This window comes from Anas acuta, chromosome 1, assembly GCF_963932015.1.
Source record: "Anas acuta chromosome 1, bAnaAcu1.1, whole genome shotgun sequence".
Lineage (NCBI taxonomy): Eukaryota > Metazoa > Chordata > Aves > Anseriformes > Anatidae > Anas > Anas acuta.
In genome coordinates, this window is record NC_088979.1 from 29,188,654 (window position 1) to 29,204,157 (window position 15,504).

At 42.5% G+C, this 15,504-nt stretch overlaps 1 protein-coding gene across 3 annotated transcripts in view; it reads right to left on the reverse strand.

The window, feature by feature from the left end:
* Nucleotides 1-13,820, reverse strand: part of RB1 (RB transcriptional corepressor 1) — a 78,862-nt gene extending 65,042 nt beyond the window's left edge. For 2 of the 3 annotated variants that reach the window (XM_068674686.1, XM_068674704.1), the window contains exons 1-6: nucleotides 13,457-13,820; nucleotides 13,246-13,363; nucleotides 5,182-5,294; nucleotides 3,119-3,253; nucleotides 1,407-1,445; nucleotides 701-768 (exon numbers count right to left, since the gene is read on the reverse strand). In XM_068674686.1, coding sequence (XP_068530787.1) covers nucleotides 701-768; nucleotides 1,407-1,445; nucleotides 3,119-3,253; nucleotides 5,182-5,294; nucleotides 13,246-13,363; nucleotides 13,457-13,554 — 571 coding nt within the window. In that variant the 5' untranslated portion in view covers nucleotides 13,555-13,820. Of the gene's footprint in view, nucleotides 1-700; nucleotides 769-1,024; nucleotides 1,179-1,406; nucleotides 1,446-3,118; nucleotides 3,254-5,181; nucleotides 5,295-13,245; nucleotides 13,364-13,456 lie in introns of those variants that run through there. The other variant, XM_068674695.1, reaches the window with a different exon arrangement.
* Nucleotides 13,821-15,504: the final 1,684 nt, after the last annotated feature.

Below are 15,504 nucleotides of genomic sequence, written 5' to 3' on the forward strand. Positions count from 1 at the left end.
GAGCCATTCCAAGACTTCAAGTGTCTCCACAAAGTGTTTGGAGAGCCGATAGCAATTCAGAACAGCTACAGGCACTATGTGTGCTATTTACATGTACAGATTTTATATTTATATTCTAACCAATTTCAATAGCAGAGGTATGTACACTTTGCTGAAAAACAGATCCAGAGGAGGCAGCTGCTAAGACACACAACGCATTCCTTTTCGTAGGAGCAGTACAATGAGACAGGACTTCTTGTACTACCGTAATTGTTTTGTTACTCAGCTTTAACTGGGATTTCAGCCTTTTCTAGGAAGAACTGTAGCATTCAAAGGACTTAACTTCAGGGACTTAGTTTAGTTTAAAAAGATCTGCCAGTCTTTTCAAGTAGTCAGCCATTACTAAGATACTGGCAGATGATAATAAAGCATCTCAGAATGGATTCAAATATAGAATATTGACATTCAAATTAAAAAATCTTTTTAAAAGCTTTACAAAAATATTATTTATAAACTGGAAGCAATACCAGCTAAAATAGTCCAACTGCATAGGAAGAAATGTTACTGAGCAGTTAGTTACAAAGCCATGCAGTCAGAACACTCTGGAACTGCGCTACAGCTATTTGTAAAAAGGGTGCTGTTCTCATATTGGAGGTGTAAAAACAAACCCATAAACTCACTTTAACAGTTATTCTGATGCATATTGTTGATCAAAACTCACCTTTTGCCAGCAAAAAAGTAATCCAGTAATTTTTTAGGACTAATACAGAACTGAGTTCAGCAGAAATCCTGTAAATAGACACAAAAGTAAAGACTCCACATTAACACTTCTGTAAAACTCTGATTTCTGAAAACATGCTCCAGTCTATGGAACAATATAAACAGCATGCAACATTTCCCATATATTTAAGCTTATTAATTATTTCATTCCCTATGTAATTAATACTACACACAAAAAAATAAGTCTTCTGTAAAGCCATTCAAGAATCAGGAAACATCTGTACCATCCTTGGAAAAGAAAGTGAATATGGATAATTCACTTAACTGTTACGAGCTGTTTTCTCTCTTGTGCCTTTGACTAATGCCCTATTCTCCAGTCACAGCATGAACTCAATCTCATTTGGGAGTTGCTAAGGCATCTTTTCATCCATTCATTTGTTGCTATGATTAGGAAGCTCACTCTCCAAATGTTCGTTTCCACCAGGCCGAGACACCCGCCATTGGGTGGAGATCCTTCATGGAGGAAGTGATCAAAATTTACACATATATCACTTCTGCAGCTTTCATCATCTCTCACTGAAATTCAAAGCCCCCACTAAATCTAAATTAAACACATGACATACTATGAACTTAGGTCAATCTTAGCAGGTTAAAAGAAAACACAAACATCTTATTTTGACAAACACAATTTGGAAAGTCAAACTTACTCACTACTGGGTTGTTCCAGATAAATAAGGCCACAAGTCCTAGAAAATAAAAATACATATTTTTAACATCTCCCTGAAACTATGCAATATCTTTGACTACAAGATAGTAGAAAATATGCTAGTTCTCTTAACATTATTGTAATTTTTCATAATTCTGACTCTCGAAAAGAATATTACCAGACCAACTCAAGCCCTGCCAGAGCTGAAATAACACTATTTCTGACATGCTTATGTTAAAGTTTAAATAGCAAACAATTTTAATTTGGAACAAAAAATTTGTTACTATTTCTTTCCAGAAAAACATTTTTATGTATATTGTTACTCAGTACCTTGTAAACACAACAAAGCAGGTGCCACAGCTGTACAGACCACTCCATAAGAGATATTTTTAAACCTTTACTTCTGAAGTGTCATTGCAAACCTTGTAATACAAGATGTTTGTTCCCAATTACTTCAGATACATGCCATCAAGAAAAAATCGGTTTATAGAAAAACAAAACAAGAAAAAAAACAAATTGCAAATCCTTCTGGCTGAAAAAAAGTTATTGCAATTCAACTGTAGCAGTGTAAAAACAGGAAAAAAAAGGTATTTTTTTAAAAACAAAGGTTTTTAAACTTAAGTTTAAATTCTGCATATATACATTTGGCTATATTTTAATATGTGTGCCCAATTTGCCTCTTAATCCCTTTCCTCAGTGATACACTGGACAAAAAGTCTTGAAAAAATAAGTGAAGAACGAACTAGGGGAGGGACACAAAAACAAGATGTGCCTGTGTAAATACGCAATGATGATTTTACAGCTCAGGAAAGACTTGCAGAAAGTAAAAACCTAAATATTAACAACCCACACAGAACTCCATAGCTTTAAGGCAACTATAAACCTCATAAAAATATTACAATATATACATTACTCAAGTTAATGTTAACAGACTTTGAAAAGAAAAAAAATTAAATCACATTTGTGTCTTGATCCCATGATCTGTCTTCAGGTTAAAGCAGAGTGGTAACTTACCAACTTGGAAAAACTGCACCAAAAAAAAAAAAAAAAGCATCCACCTGAGAATCTCCTGAGTTTTAAGTGACACGCAGGAAGCTCCCTGCATGCTGCCATAACCAAATTCTACTTTATCACATACGAAGATGAGAGCTTTCCTTGATTTTGAGTGTATGGTCAGCTAAACCACTTGGGAAGGTTTATCTTGATCGCAGATGAGAACTGCTGTTACAGCCGTCTCTGCAACTCCTTGAGACTCTGGAACAAACTGCCTTCAGTTCCAGATCCGGGACACAGAAACTATCTTATTTGCGCTTTTTCTTTCCAGAGCTCCTCAGAAAGCAACTCTTGGATCAGGAATCAGGGGTAGGGCAGTATGAAAATGAAAACTCCATTAAATAAAAATTATTAGATCATAAAACAATCTGCCTTACATTTGTAAAAGTCTTAACAAAGGGACTAGCGATCATTTGTCATGCTATTCTTACTGTTGTTTATACTGCAACAATGGGAACGTTCAACAGAGCACTGGAATAGTTATGGAGTAGAATATAAGATGTTTATTCAATGCATGTAAACAGCTCCATTTAACTCATCTGTAAATATTAGCACAGAGTTTAAACGAGCACTTCTAATACACAAATTGAAAAAATACAAATACCTAAATGTTGAGTGCCGTAAAGAATTGATTATTTCAAAAAGGAAAACGTACACTACCTTTCAAACTTGTGATATAGTGCAAGTAAGACATCATATTTCTTTTTCAGCCTTGATACAGTGCTATCAACTTTAGTGCTTACAGTATCCATGTTAACATCCACTTCTTTGAGAAACTGAAAAAATGTGCACACGCTGAAAAAAAAAGATGACAGATTACTATAACTCTGAGAAGGACTATTCTGAAACAGCTCTTAAAAAAAAAACACTAAAAATCATTGCCTTGCTTCACTAGACTTCAACATATTCTTACTAAAACTAGCAGTGACTGAAAGCCTTGCTTTGGGAAAGACTATTGGTTTACCTGGAGCTCCATATACCACCTTGACACTTTCTAGATTTTGAAATACTTTTCAACTAAGCACCACAGGTCTCTACTAACACAGTCTCTACTATAGAAAGAATTTTCTTGGCTAATACAGATATATTTGGTAGTCCAAAGTTGCTAACTAGATACATCTTTCTTCCTCACTCTGCCAGTAAAACCACAAATACCCAACACATCTGGACTGTTCTACCTTAATGTTCTACTTTAAAAATCTTCTTACTACTCTAAGAACATTAACACCATGGCTCCATTCTTCCTGAAGAAAGACCTAGAAATTAAACCGTAGATGAATACACTGAATTATATGGAACTTCAGGTCTTCCAGAAAGCATTTGGCAGCGAGAACAGCCTTACCCTTTGGAAACAGTATTGCACAGGGGACCAAAGTCATCCATGTAATACTATGGCCATCAAGAACATGTGGGTTTTGTTTGATGTTTTTTAAACCAAGAAATAGCAAAAAATTAAGGTGGAGGAAGCTATCAAACGTTTCGATTCTTTATCAAAACATTGTATTTTGAGAGTTTTGTTTGCCTTGTAATAACAGTCAGAAGTTCATTTAGGAATTCTTTTACCATGTAATGAAGGAAAAAAACCTTTCAAATATATTTGTGTGGCTCCAGAGGGCAAGATGACTGGTAGAAATCTCTGCCAGACTGACCTTATAGCTGCTGAAAAGCTCAGAACTTGGAAGCAATTGAGTATTGCTAAAAGCAAATTGAGTAATAGCTTATTCTTTGAAGCCCAAAGGGAAAAAGTTTGCAGTGTGAGTTAGTCAGGTGAATGCATTCTGTACTTGGGTAGAACATACAGAACATCACTACACAAATGTGATTAGATTTCATCTGAGTAGCTTCAAGTCAGTCAAAACTGAACCGATTAAGTTGAAACATCAGACCTGATCACTGTTCTGTAAGATCATATGAAAAAACCTTGTATATTCACTCCCTTGGCTATCACAAAGACAAGAATGGGATGCAATTATAACTGGTACGAAATCTTACCAAATGCCCATCTCCCACACACTTTTGGTGATGCTTCAGCCATGACAAGACCACAACAATGCGTTAAGCTGCTGACAAGCACCAGGGGATGAGGCAGTGCCTGGGAACCTCAGAAGGCTCTGCTCACCCATACATGCAGGGTTATCGGGCAGAAAGCACTGGAATTCTGCTCCTTCAATAGACCTAACACAAGGGTACACCTACTGCTGTTGCCACTTAAATTTACCTTAAGAACAGATATACTGCAACCTTTATTTCTCTAATATGAGCTTAGTGAATGTAAAAATATAATGGTAACATTTTCCAGTGAAAAGCAGGTAGAAAGGTAAAAAGTTTAAAATGGCATTAAAGCATTTGAAAGTCAGCAGCATACTGGCAAACGATTTGAACACTTTTTTCTACCTTTTGACTTTGCCTAACGTTAATGGAAATGTTTTACAGAAAATTTTGATATAGAGAAAGAAAGGAAAATATCAAGCATGATTGATACCAAGTTAAATCAATTAAAACTTCAATTTATCAAGGGCAAGAGTCAAAATTGTGATACAATCATATGCCAACCTCAGTTGCAGCAAACAAATGCCTTTGTTCCCTTAAATAAAACAAGATATCAAGACTCCTAGTTTATTGAGATACACAATAACTGCCATAAGTAACCTTCATTTTTAAATCAACAAGCCTGATATATAAAGATTCCTACTGAGTGAAATCTAACTTCACAAAAAACTTACCTTATGCTTATACTTTTCAGAAGCTCTGTGAAAGTGAACGTCACTTCATCCAGATCAATTGCTACAATAAAGATACAGACTCCCCACGTTTCCTTTTTCTTTTTGTCATAAGCCTTTCAGAAAAAGAGAAAACGGGTTTTATGCGTATTATGTAATACAAGTGGGGACTATATAGAGAACATTAATTTCTTCACAGTAGGCTAGAAAAAGTAAAACAAGAGACCATCAAGCAGACATTTGTGTATGATAGCCAGTTATTTGGTAAGTGAAAAACAGTAAAAGTTTTATATTGCAGATGACAGACCAAGTACTCCAATTCCTACTGCACAGTACAAGATGAATTTTACCTGTATCTGTAATTCAGCTAAGCTTCAAAATAAAGGCTGTGGTTCCACTGAAAGTTTATATAAAGCAGAAACTTTATTTTTAATGTACATTAAAATTACAATTTGAAAACAGGAACTATTTCCTATTCAGGATTACCTGAGTGGAGCTAACATCCCTTTCCCTACCCACACCTCATCATTCAGTTGTACTTGCATTATTATAGACACAAACTACATTTTACCATAAAAAGACACAGGAGGTTAAGGAATAAGGAGAGAAGGACTTGTTCCTTCCTAGACAGGCAGCCATGAGAAGCAAAATAATTAGACAGGGAAATAAATACTCAGGAGCTTTATCCTACAGCTAGGTCTCAATAGTACAGCCGGACCACAAACACATCTCTAGCAAGTCATGGTAGTAACAACCACCTTTAACCTTAAAGCAGAGCCAGGAGGGAGGTGAAATACCAAGTTCATGCTCTTCTGCACTGCTTAGTTTTTAGCCCACTCCCTTCCCTATTATTTTTCCTTCTTTTTTCTTCCCCATCTCTCCAGCTAGCTGTCTCCCAGACCTCTGGGAGCCACTGGGACCAATTCAATCCAACAAATACTTTCAAAAAGGCAGCAAGGATAGGATCGCACCAGACCTGGCTCCCTCCATCCTACATGGTCTTTCAGACCTACCCCAAAAGGCTCTGTACCCTTGATGTCCCTCCACATCCTCACTGGAGGTAGCACCTACCCCTGGTTTCTTCTAGCAGACTGCAAAGTGGCTCTCGTCCTCTCAGCCACTTTTAACAGACCTCTCCCTCACTCAGTGGTTGCACACTGAGGTGACAAGAGCACCGTATGGCAGCCAGAGGAAAACCCAAGCAAGGCTCTAACATGGCTGCCCAGCTGGTTTCTCCTAAAGGGGGCTAACCCCAAACAGTCCCAACACGAGTCAGTTCACAAAACTCAGTCTGGAAGTGAGGAAACCACCTCTGGCCTTCTTCTTTATCACTTGAACTATCCCCTCGTGAGGGAGCTGCAGGCCGCCATGAGGCCTCCCCTCAGCCTGCTCTGCTCGGGGCTGAGCAAACCCAGGGACCTCAGCCTCTCCTCATGCACCTTGCCCTCCAGACCCTTCACCATTTTTGTAGCCCTCCCTCAGACACTCTCTAACAGAGTTATGTCCTCCTTATACTGCGATGCCCAAAACTGCAGAGTGCTCAAGGTAGTTTAGATCTGAATGCTAACCAACCAGACCCCTTCAACAAGGTGTTAGGTGTCAGTTATTTAAGTTACTTTCTTCCTACATTCCTATTTGAGCTTTCCTATGAGTTGTGACACCTTGTACAACAGGTAATTATTTTGGAATATATAAATATTAAAAATATATAAAGCTCTATAAATACAATGTCTTGTAGGTCAGGAAGACTGAATATTAGGAAGCAGTGCCCTTTTTCCTAATTTGTTGCCTACACAAACAAGCCTAGCTCTTTTAGAAGGCTTAGCTCTATGCAGAGAAGATGAAAGCTTGAAGGCTACAGCAGTGGTTTAGTTAGTAAGAGCAAGGTCTGGTTGTGCAAGAACAATCTTTAAACTCACCCTAAACCATACTGCTTTGATGAGAACTCATTTATTTCTCCCATTAAACAAGATGGCAGCTTTTCAATCCACTAGATTAAAACTACTACAGCAAGTCGAATTCTAATTATCTGGACTATCCCCATATCCACTGGGGATATTAGATTGTTTTGGACATCATCTCCTCAACCAGACACAAGATGTTGCACAAAAACTCCACGGAACCCAGAATAAACTAATAGATTATGAGCATTTTTCTACTAGCAAAGAAAGGTGAGCAGTACCTGAGCACGTTGACCTCTTTAACATCATCCGAGTGATGAAGAAAAGGAAAAGAAGCCAGACTACAAGAAGCTACATATACACATCACAGGAGCAGAAGAGGGGAAGACAAGGTAAGACGAGGTATTCCCATTACACCCGACTGCTGAGCGATCTCTTTTCCATATTCCTTCCCTCCCAAAGCACACAAGTGTTTTTCAAGTGATTTCCTATACAAACGAAATAAAACCACGGAGCAAACTGCAGCAGCACCGCTCAGTTCAAATACTTTACCAATAACCTACCTTTAGAGGAGCCATTCCCATGACACAGATAAATGGTTTGTTTACAGTTAAAGCCAGACAATTCATCCCAGATAGACTTACTTGAAGGCATAGGAACATATAAAAGACAAATTCACAGCCAGAAATTCATTTCTGAGGGTTTTCTTATTGACCAGTCTGACTTAAGCTCTTTGTTGATACAGCACGGCTCCAGAAAACGGGCAGGACAATGACTCAATGTTTGCTCTCGAGTGCCAGTCGGTTCAAATAAGGTAACTTCTAGTAACCTCATTTCAACTCACCATAAATCTAAACCCATTAATCCCTAACTCAAAGATTATTTAGCAGCCAACAGTTCATATAGGAATTGTTTGCTTTTAAGTATTCTGGGGAAATCAATCCTGTAATATTCAGGCAATACAGGTCAGTTGCATTAAATCAATCTAGTTTTCTGTAGGAAAAAAATCTAAAGCTTTTCAAGAAGTCTTTCAATATTTCTTATTCTGCAGTTACTGTTATTTTTTTTATTTTTTTTTTTTTAGCAAATCACCAGTTTGCCTAAATTTAGCAAAAATAAATCTGAAAGATTGGCTTAAAATGCTCAACTTGAATTACTGTGCAATGGGATCATTGGCTCTCTGCTTTCTCTGATGGTCTCCAGTGCTGCTGCAACAGATGAGAGGAGGAGATGGTAACAGGAAGCCTCAGTTCTAGTCTGCACAGTTCGAGATGTTTAGTATTCTGCCAACACTGATAACAGTTTTCATGATTGCCTACGGCAGTGGCCCAGGAATAGAGACTTGCATAAAAGAAGGTCAGGAGAAACATAGATGAGACATGTACAAATAGAGACAGGTACTTTAATTAAATGGGATATCGCACTAAAGCCTTGTTTTATTAACACACGGAACCAAAATCTCAGGCACCACATTTTAATACACAAAACTACCCAGATGGTATGAGAAAGACTCTCAGGTATGCTTATGATTACAGGTAGAAGATGGCAGGTAAAAAGATCAAGAAGCATTCACAATAAGAAACTTAACAGATTTAAGACCTGTAGGAACAAATTTATAGGAAATAAACCTGCAAATGTGTTAAGCATCCCCTATCTACATATAAGAAGTTCTGTCTTTTTCAGCAGTAATGGTTTTTATTTTTCCATTGAAAACTGTCTTGGACAATGACTACTCGTTCTTAACAGATTAAACATACCGTCTAAAAGTAATGCTCTGTGGAAATCATTGACCCGGCAAAAATTGTTCTTCTGATCTGAGAACTTCCCACTGTATTTCTCTTGCACATAGCCAGACTGGAGGCAAAATTAGTCCTTCTCCCAAACGAGCAGAAGGCAAGTAAAAAAAAAAAAAAAATTATATGCCACCTAATTATGCATTTCAAGTGCAAGAGCAAAACACTGACATGTACTGGATCTGCTGTTAAGATGCTGAGTATCACCAGCTAGAGGCCACGTTGATTTATGTTTGTTATGGGACTTCTCAGCAGTTTTTTATGTCTTATTTTAAGAATAAAGGATATTACAAGATCTGTGACTCTGCTCATCCAGCTGAAGCAGCAGATTCAGATTCAGTTTTGCTGAAGTTCTCTAAGAGACAAAAGCTCCAGCCAGAAAATACTTTATTAGCTTGTACATTTCATGCTTTTCCTTTAAGTAAGAAACCTCTCTGTGTCTTTCAAGATGGGGAATAAGAGGTTTACCAACTGTAAGGTTTTCTTTTTCATGAGAAACTAAAACCAAAAATATTTAATATACACATGAAACTTTAAACATTTGGAACATACGACCAGATAAGCTTACTCTAGACAGACAGAAAAGCTTAAATATACAAATATAGAACCAGAAACAAGAAATGATGATGAGGGCCAGGTCTCTGAAGCAGTTCCATAAACAGCAAACAAAACACAAAGCTTTTACCCAGGCATCACAACCTGCAGCAAGCTGGGCAGCTGAAACACACCAGACCCTATTTCTCAAGGTCCTTTGCAGACTCCTGTTTCTATCAGCTTCCTAAACCACCGATTTTCTTTGTCGAAGTTTGGTTCCAATTTAGTCAAGATGCCCATCTGTTCCTCATATTGATTCTTTCCAATACATTAAGCAATAACTCACTTCATTTTTCCTGATAACCTACTTCAGATTCACAGGTTGTTCTCTGCCCGAACAGTAGCAGAACATAACAAATGCCCCAAATCTTCTCCTAGCAGTAAAAATATGGCTCTCAGGACCTCTCCTAGGCTTTCTCACACCAAAAACCACATATTGCTGAAAGTATATCAGTAGTTCCACTAAATCTATTCACTCCATCTAGAGTTTACAGGCACTACTGATTCCTAACACAGATTGCAGGTGAGTTACACATAACTGGAGTAGAAGGGTCCCCGTACAGGAAGCCAATTTGCTAAGTCAACAACTGCCAATGTGTAGGAGTTTTGAAACAACGATTGTGAAGACAACTCTAAAGCAAACATCTAATTTACCTAAGTAACTTGGTTTGGTAAACAGATTAATGACAGAACGAACAAAAGGCTTTGTGTGACATTAATGCAAAAGCCTTATTTATATATGCGCTACCATGTTTGCAGTCAACTTGCACTGGAGTTCAGCAGATGCAAACAGAATTTAAAGCAAAAACATCTTTCTGGTCATGCATCAGGTAACTTGTTTCATACCATACAGGTTCCAGAGATGCAGCACTGTCGGTGTGTTACAGATTTTGTCTCAGAGGTCTCAAGTTACAATTTTATCATAGCAGAGTGCAATTTAACTCTGGTTGTCAGACAAAATCCTTAACGTTCTCCACTTAGGAAAGACTCATCACATCTGCAATGTTTTGAACAGTTTCTCCCTGCAGATTTAGCATGTCAAACTACACGCTGGTCTCACTTTCCAGAGAGACAGGTTACAGGAGAGCCATGGCTGCGCTTTCCCCTCCTACACACCCCCCAGGAGGGTTCAGCTGTTTCAAGGATTCAAGGTCCAGCTGCATAACCTTGAGTCAAACCAACGAGGAAACAGGGAAGCCGAGAGCTGTATGAAAAGCTACAGCGTGGACCACACAAGATAAAAAAGGTAAAGTTACAGACAGAAACAGGATCGTTAGTAGCTCAGATTCAAAAGGAAAAAAATCAGTACAGAAAGGTGTAATATCCTAAAGGGGAGAAAAAAATAAAAAGCAGTCAGTTCTGGTGGTGCTGGTGGATGATGGCACGGGGGAGTTATTTCAGGGCGCAGCACATTCCAGCCTTTTTCCTCCCAGCTGATGCCAGCCTGTGCAGCAAAAACACCTTAAGTGTCTTATCGAAGTGCAAGTACGCTCAGGCTCATAGGTCTTTACATCCTAGCTATCTTTGGTGTGCTTGCCAAAATAGTGACAGTAATAATAATAAACTGTGTTTGCAGAGTCTCTTTACACGTGGTTATGTGTACCCTAAGTAACCCAGAAGGGGCAGTTAATAATAGATAATTTTTACTTGAAATTACTAAACATTAAGGATGTATCAGGTGTTCAGACCACATACGGGCCCTGAATCTCTGTCCTTCAGGCAGCATTTTGTGTCTGGGCCACACAGCCTCCTCACTAGCACTGCAGGTCCCCTCCCTACCCTCAGAGGAGGGCAAAACTCTGAGATCAACAATTAAAAAAAAAAAAAAAAAGCTGATGTGCCAGTGAAAGTGATGTTTTATGCTGTGTAACAGGTTAAGAGTCAGGATCATGAGATGCTAGCGCTGTTTCCATCAGCAGTCTGATGATTTGACCTGCCTCAAGTCAAACCAGCTACAAGGTGAAAGAGAAGCCCTCCGGAAGGCATTTGTCTCAATTCGTGTCCTGCTATTTCCCTTTTTGCTAGAGAACAGAAAGCAGCTCGATAAGCAGCTTCTTCTGCTCCTGTTCATGGTTGAAAGGTTAGTACCAATTAAAACATGCACAGCTGATGCTTGTGGGACAAACACTGGGACAGCTTCTAACACTGAACCCCTTACCACTGGGCAAAAAGGAGGGCACTTAAATACCGCCTCCTCCCAAGCACTCACAACCTAAAGCAGAAAGTCACACTGCAAAGCCTCACTCCCCATGATAACAGCTTGGCTTGAAAAGAGAAGCAACAATTAACCAGGCTGTTAATTTGCTTGATTTCAGTCCCAGATGAAGCCTGCTGCTCCAGCACCTGCCAGTTTCCTTGTTTCAACACCTTGCTGATATGTCAGGAACTCTGGGGAAAACACCCAGAACTGCACCTGTTCTGAACAGAGAAACGGAGTCACAGAATCATAGAACCATTAGGGTTGGAATAGCCCTTCAAGATCACCTGGTCCCACCATCCCCCTACCACCAGTGTCACCACTAAACCTCGTCCCCAAGCACCACGTCCAGCCTTTCCCTAAACACCCCCAGGGACGGTGACTCCACCACCTCCCTGGGCAACCCGTCCCAGTGCCTGACTGCTCTTTCTGAGCAGAAATGTCTCCTCATTGCCAACCTGAACCTCCCCTGGCACAACTTGAGGCCATTCCCTCTGGTCCTGTCACTGGTTACCTGTGAGCAGAGGCCGACCCCCAGCTCCCCACCCCTTCCTTTCAGGCAGCTGCAGAGAGCAATGAGGTCTCCCCTGAGCCTCCTCTTCTCCAGACCAAACCCCCCCAGCTCCCTCAGCCGCTCCTCACAGGACTTGTGCTCCGGGCCCTTCACCAGCTTCGTAGCCCTGCTCTGGACACACCCTCTGATGCTGAAAGGGAGGGTTTCCAAAGCTCTTTATCTTATCCAGCCACTTTTCGATAATCAGTGAAATGACAATTTCACTTGAAAGTGAAATTCGCAGAATTATACCGAAACCTGCCTTGGTTTTTTTCACTTGACAGCACTGACTACTCCTGTTTCGGTTCATACCGAGAAGCCTGACTTTGCTTTGAACTAAATGCTCCCTGGGGACCTCCACAACCAGAAAACATACCTGATACAGCAAGAGCCACACACGGCCTTTCCCCCACACTGCTTCTGCTCTGCAGCAACAAACTCACAACTGCACCGAGAGCCGCTCTGAAACCGCAGGCAGCGAGGTATCGGCAGCACACGGCTCCCGCTGCAGGAAAACAAGCGGCGGCCACAACAAACACACACAGATGCTAGAGCCCAGACAGGGGGGGATAATAACCAAGCTGGGCATTTTAGATCTAAGTCAGGTCAGTATCAAAAGTTTTTGATTGGGATTTAATTGTGTCATAGCCATGCTCTGAGTCAGCAATAATTAGGGAAGGGGGAAAGGGGGGGGGGGGGGGGGGAGAAGTGTTTTAATCTATTTGCACAGCCAATGACTAGTGTTGAATAGGAGCACCACAGCCACAAGCACATACCGACTACAAGTACGGAATGGGAAAAAATAAAGAGTTTGACAGCAAACCTCGCGTTTTTCTGCAGTCCCTTTCGGCTCCTCCTGAAGAGGGGCACAGCGGGCAAAGCACACAGGGGAACAGGTGGGGACAGCCCGTCCAAAACTGCCTTTGGGAAGCCCAAAATACCCCGCAGAGGGGGCTGCCCACGGGTCGGGGACTCCTGCCGTGACTCAGGGTCGGTGTGGAGCGGGGCTGCCCGGCCCCACGGACTCACCGGAGCTCCCTCGGCGGCGGCCAAGCCCTCGTACGTCTTCCACGCCTTCTCCCTGACGCTGCCCGGCACCTTCAGGGCATCGCAGAGCGCCACGAAGCCGGCTTCCCCGACGCCGAGCCTGGCGAAAAGAAGATAGCAGAGCCTCAGCTGCGCCCCGCCGGGCTAACGGGGGGCTCCCAGCCCGAGCCGGGCCCGTCACCCAGCCGCTTACCGGGGGCTGCGGGGCGGCGGGGCGCTGCCGGAGCCGCCGTCGGGGCTGCAGCGCTGGCTGCGGGCGGCGCCCGGCCTGCGGGGGGGCTTGGGCGGCATGGCGCGCCCGGCCGCGCTCCTCTCCCGCCACCAGAACCGCGGGAAAACTGCGTCACCGCCAGCCGCTCGTGACGTCACGCCCGCGCCGGTCGGTCGGTCCGTGCCCCGCGCCGCTCCCGCACCGGGGCTCGAAAACCGTAGGCGCGGAACCCGGAAGGAGAAGCCGCCCGCCGGCCGGCCAATCGCGGCGCGCCGTGGCTCGGCGCTGGCCAATGGGAGGCGGGCTCGGCTTCGCGCCACTGGAGCCCTGTGGTAACGGGCGGGGTGCCTCGCTCCACCCCCTCCTCAGCCCCTCAGTGGGGAAACCGCCCCCCCCCCCGTCATATATACACATATATACACGGATATACCCATATAGACACATAAACGTATGGACACATGTATACATGTATATAAACGTAGATACACATAAATACCCATATATACACATAAATACACATATATACCCATATATACCCATATATACACGTATATACCCATATATACACATAAATACACATATATACATGTATACATATATACACATATATATATGTATATACACGTGTATACCCATATACACGTACACATATATACACATATATATACATATCACAGAATCACAGAATCTCAGAATTTCTAGGTTGGAAGAGACCTCAAGATCATCGAGTCCAACCTCTGACCTAACACGAACAGTCCCCACTAAACCATATCCCTAAGCTCTACATCTAAACGTCTTTTGAAGACTTCCAGGGATGGTGACTTCACCACCTCCCTGGGCAGCCTGTTCCAGTGCCTCACAACCCTTTCAGTAAAGAAGTTCTTCCTAACATCTAACCTAAAACTCCCCTGGCGCAACTTTAGCCCATTCCCCCTCGTCCTGTCACCAGGCACATGGGAGAACAGGCCAACCCCCACCTCGCTACAGCCTCCTTTAATGTACTTATACAGAGCAATAAGGTCACCCCTGAGCCTCCTCTTCTCCAGGCTGAACAAGCCCAGCTCCTTCAGCCGCTCCTCGTAGGACTTGTTCTCCAGGCCCCTCACCAGCTTCGTCGCCCTTCTTTGGACCCGCTCAAGCACCTCGATGTCCTTCTTGTAGCGAGGGGCCCAAAACTGAACACAGTACTCGAGGTGCGGCCTCACCAGAGCCGAGTACAGGGGGACGATCACCTCCCTAGCCCTGCTGGTCACAGTGTTTCTGATACAAGCCAGGATGCCGTTGGCCTTCTTGGCCACCTGAGCACACTGCTGGCTCATATTCAGCCGACTGTCCACCATCACTCCCAGGTCCTTCTCTGCCTGGCAGCTCTCCAACCACTCATCTCCCAGCCTGTAGCTCTGCACATATATACACATATATACACATATACACACATATATACACATATATACACATATATACACATATATACACATATATACACATACACGTATATACACCTATATACAATGGTGTGGGTATAGGGGACAGGAATTGAAGTCCTCCATGGCCACCTCAAAACCTGACGTTCACCCAACTCCCTTCCACAGTCCTGTTTGTCACACAGCACCCTACACTTACATCTAATAAAGGGAGTTCTCTACGCTTATATTTAATAAGGGAAGTTTATCCAGCCTGTGGGATTTTTTTGGGGTCGTGAGGAACCTCATGAGGTTCAACAAGGGTCCTGCACCTGGGGAGGAACAACCCCAGGCAACCTGGGGGTCCTGGTGGCCAAGAAGGCCAATGGTGTCCTGAGGTGCATTGGGACGAGTGCTGCCAGCAGGGCAAGGGAGGCAAGGATCCTGCCCCTCTGCTCAGCCCTGGTGAGGCACACCTGGAGTGCCGTGTCCAGTTCTGGGCTCCCCGGGACAGGAGGGACATGGAGCTACTGGAGCGAGTCAGAGGAGGGCTGCCATGATGAGGAGGGGACTGGAGCACCTGTCTGTCCTACAGACAGGCTGAGAGAGCTGGGCATGTTTACATCA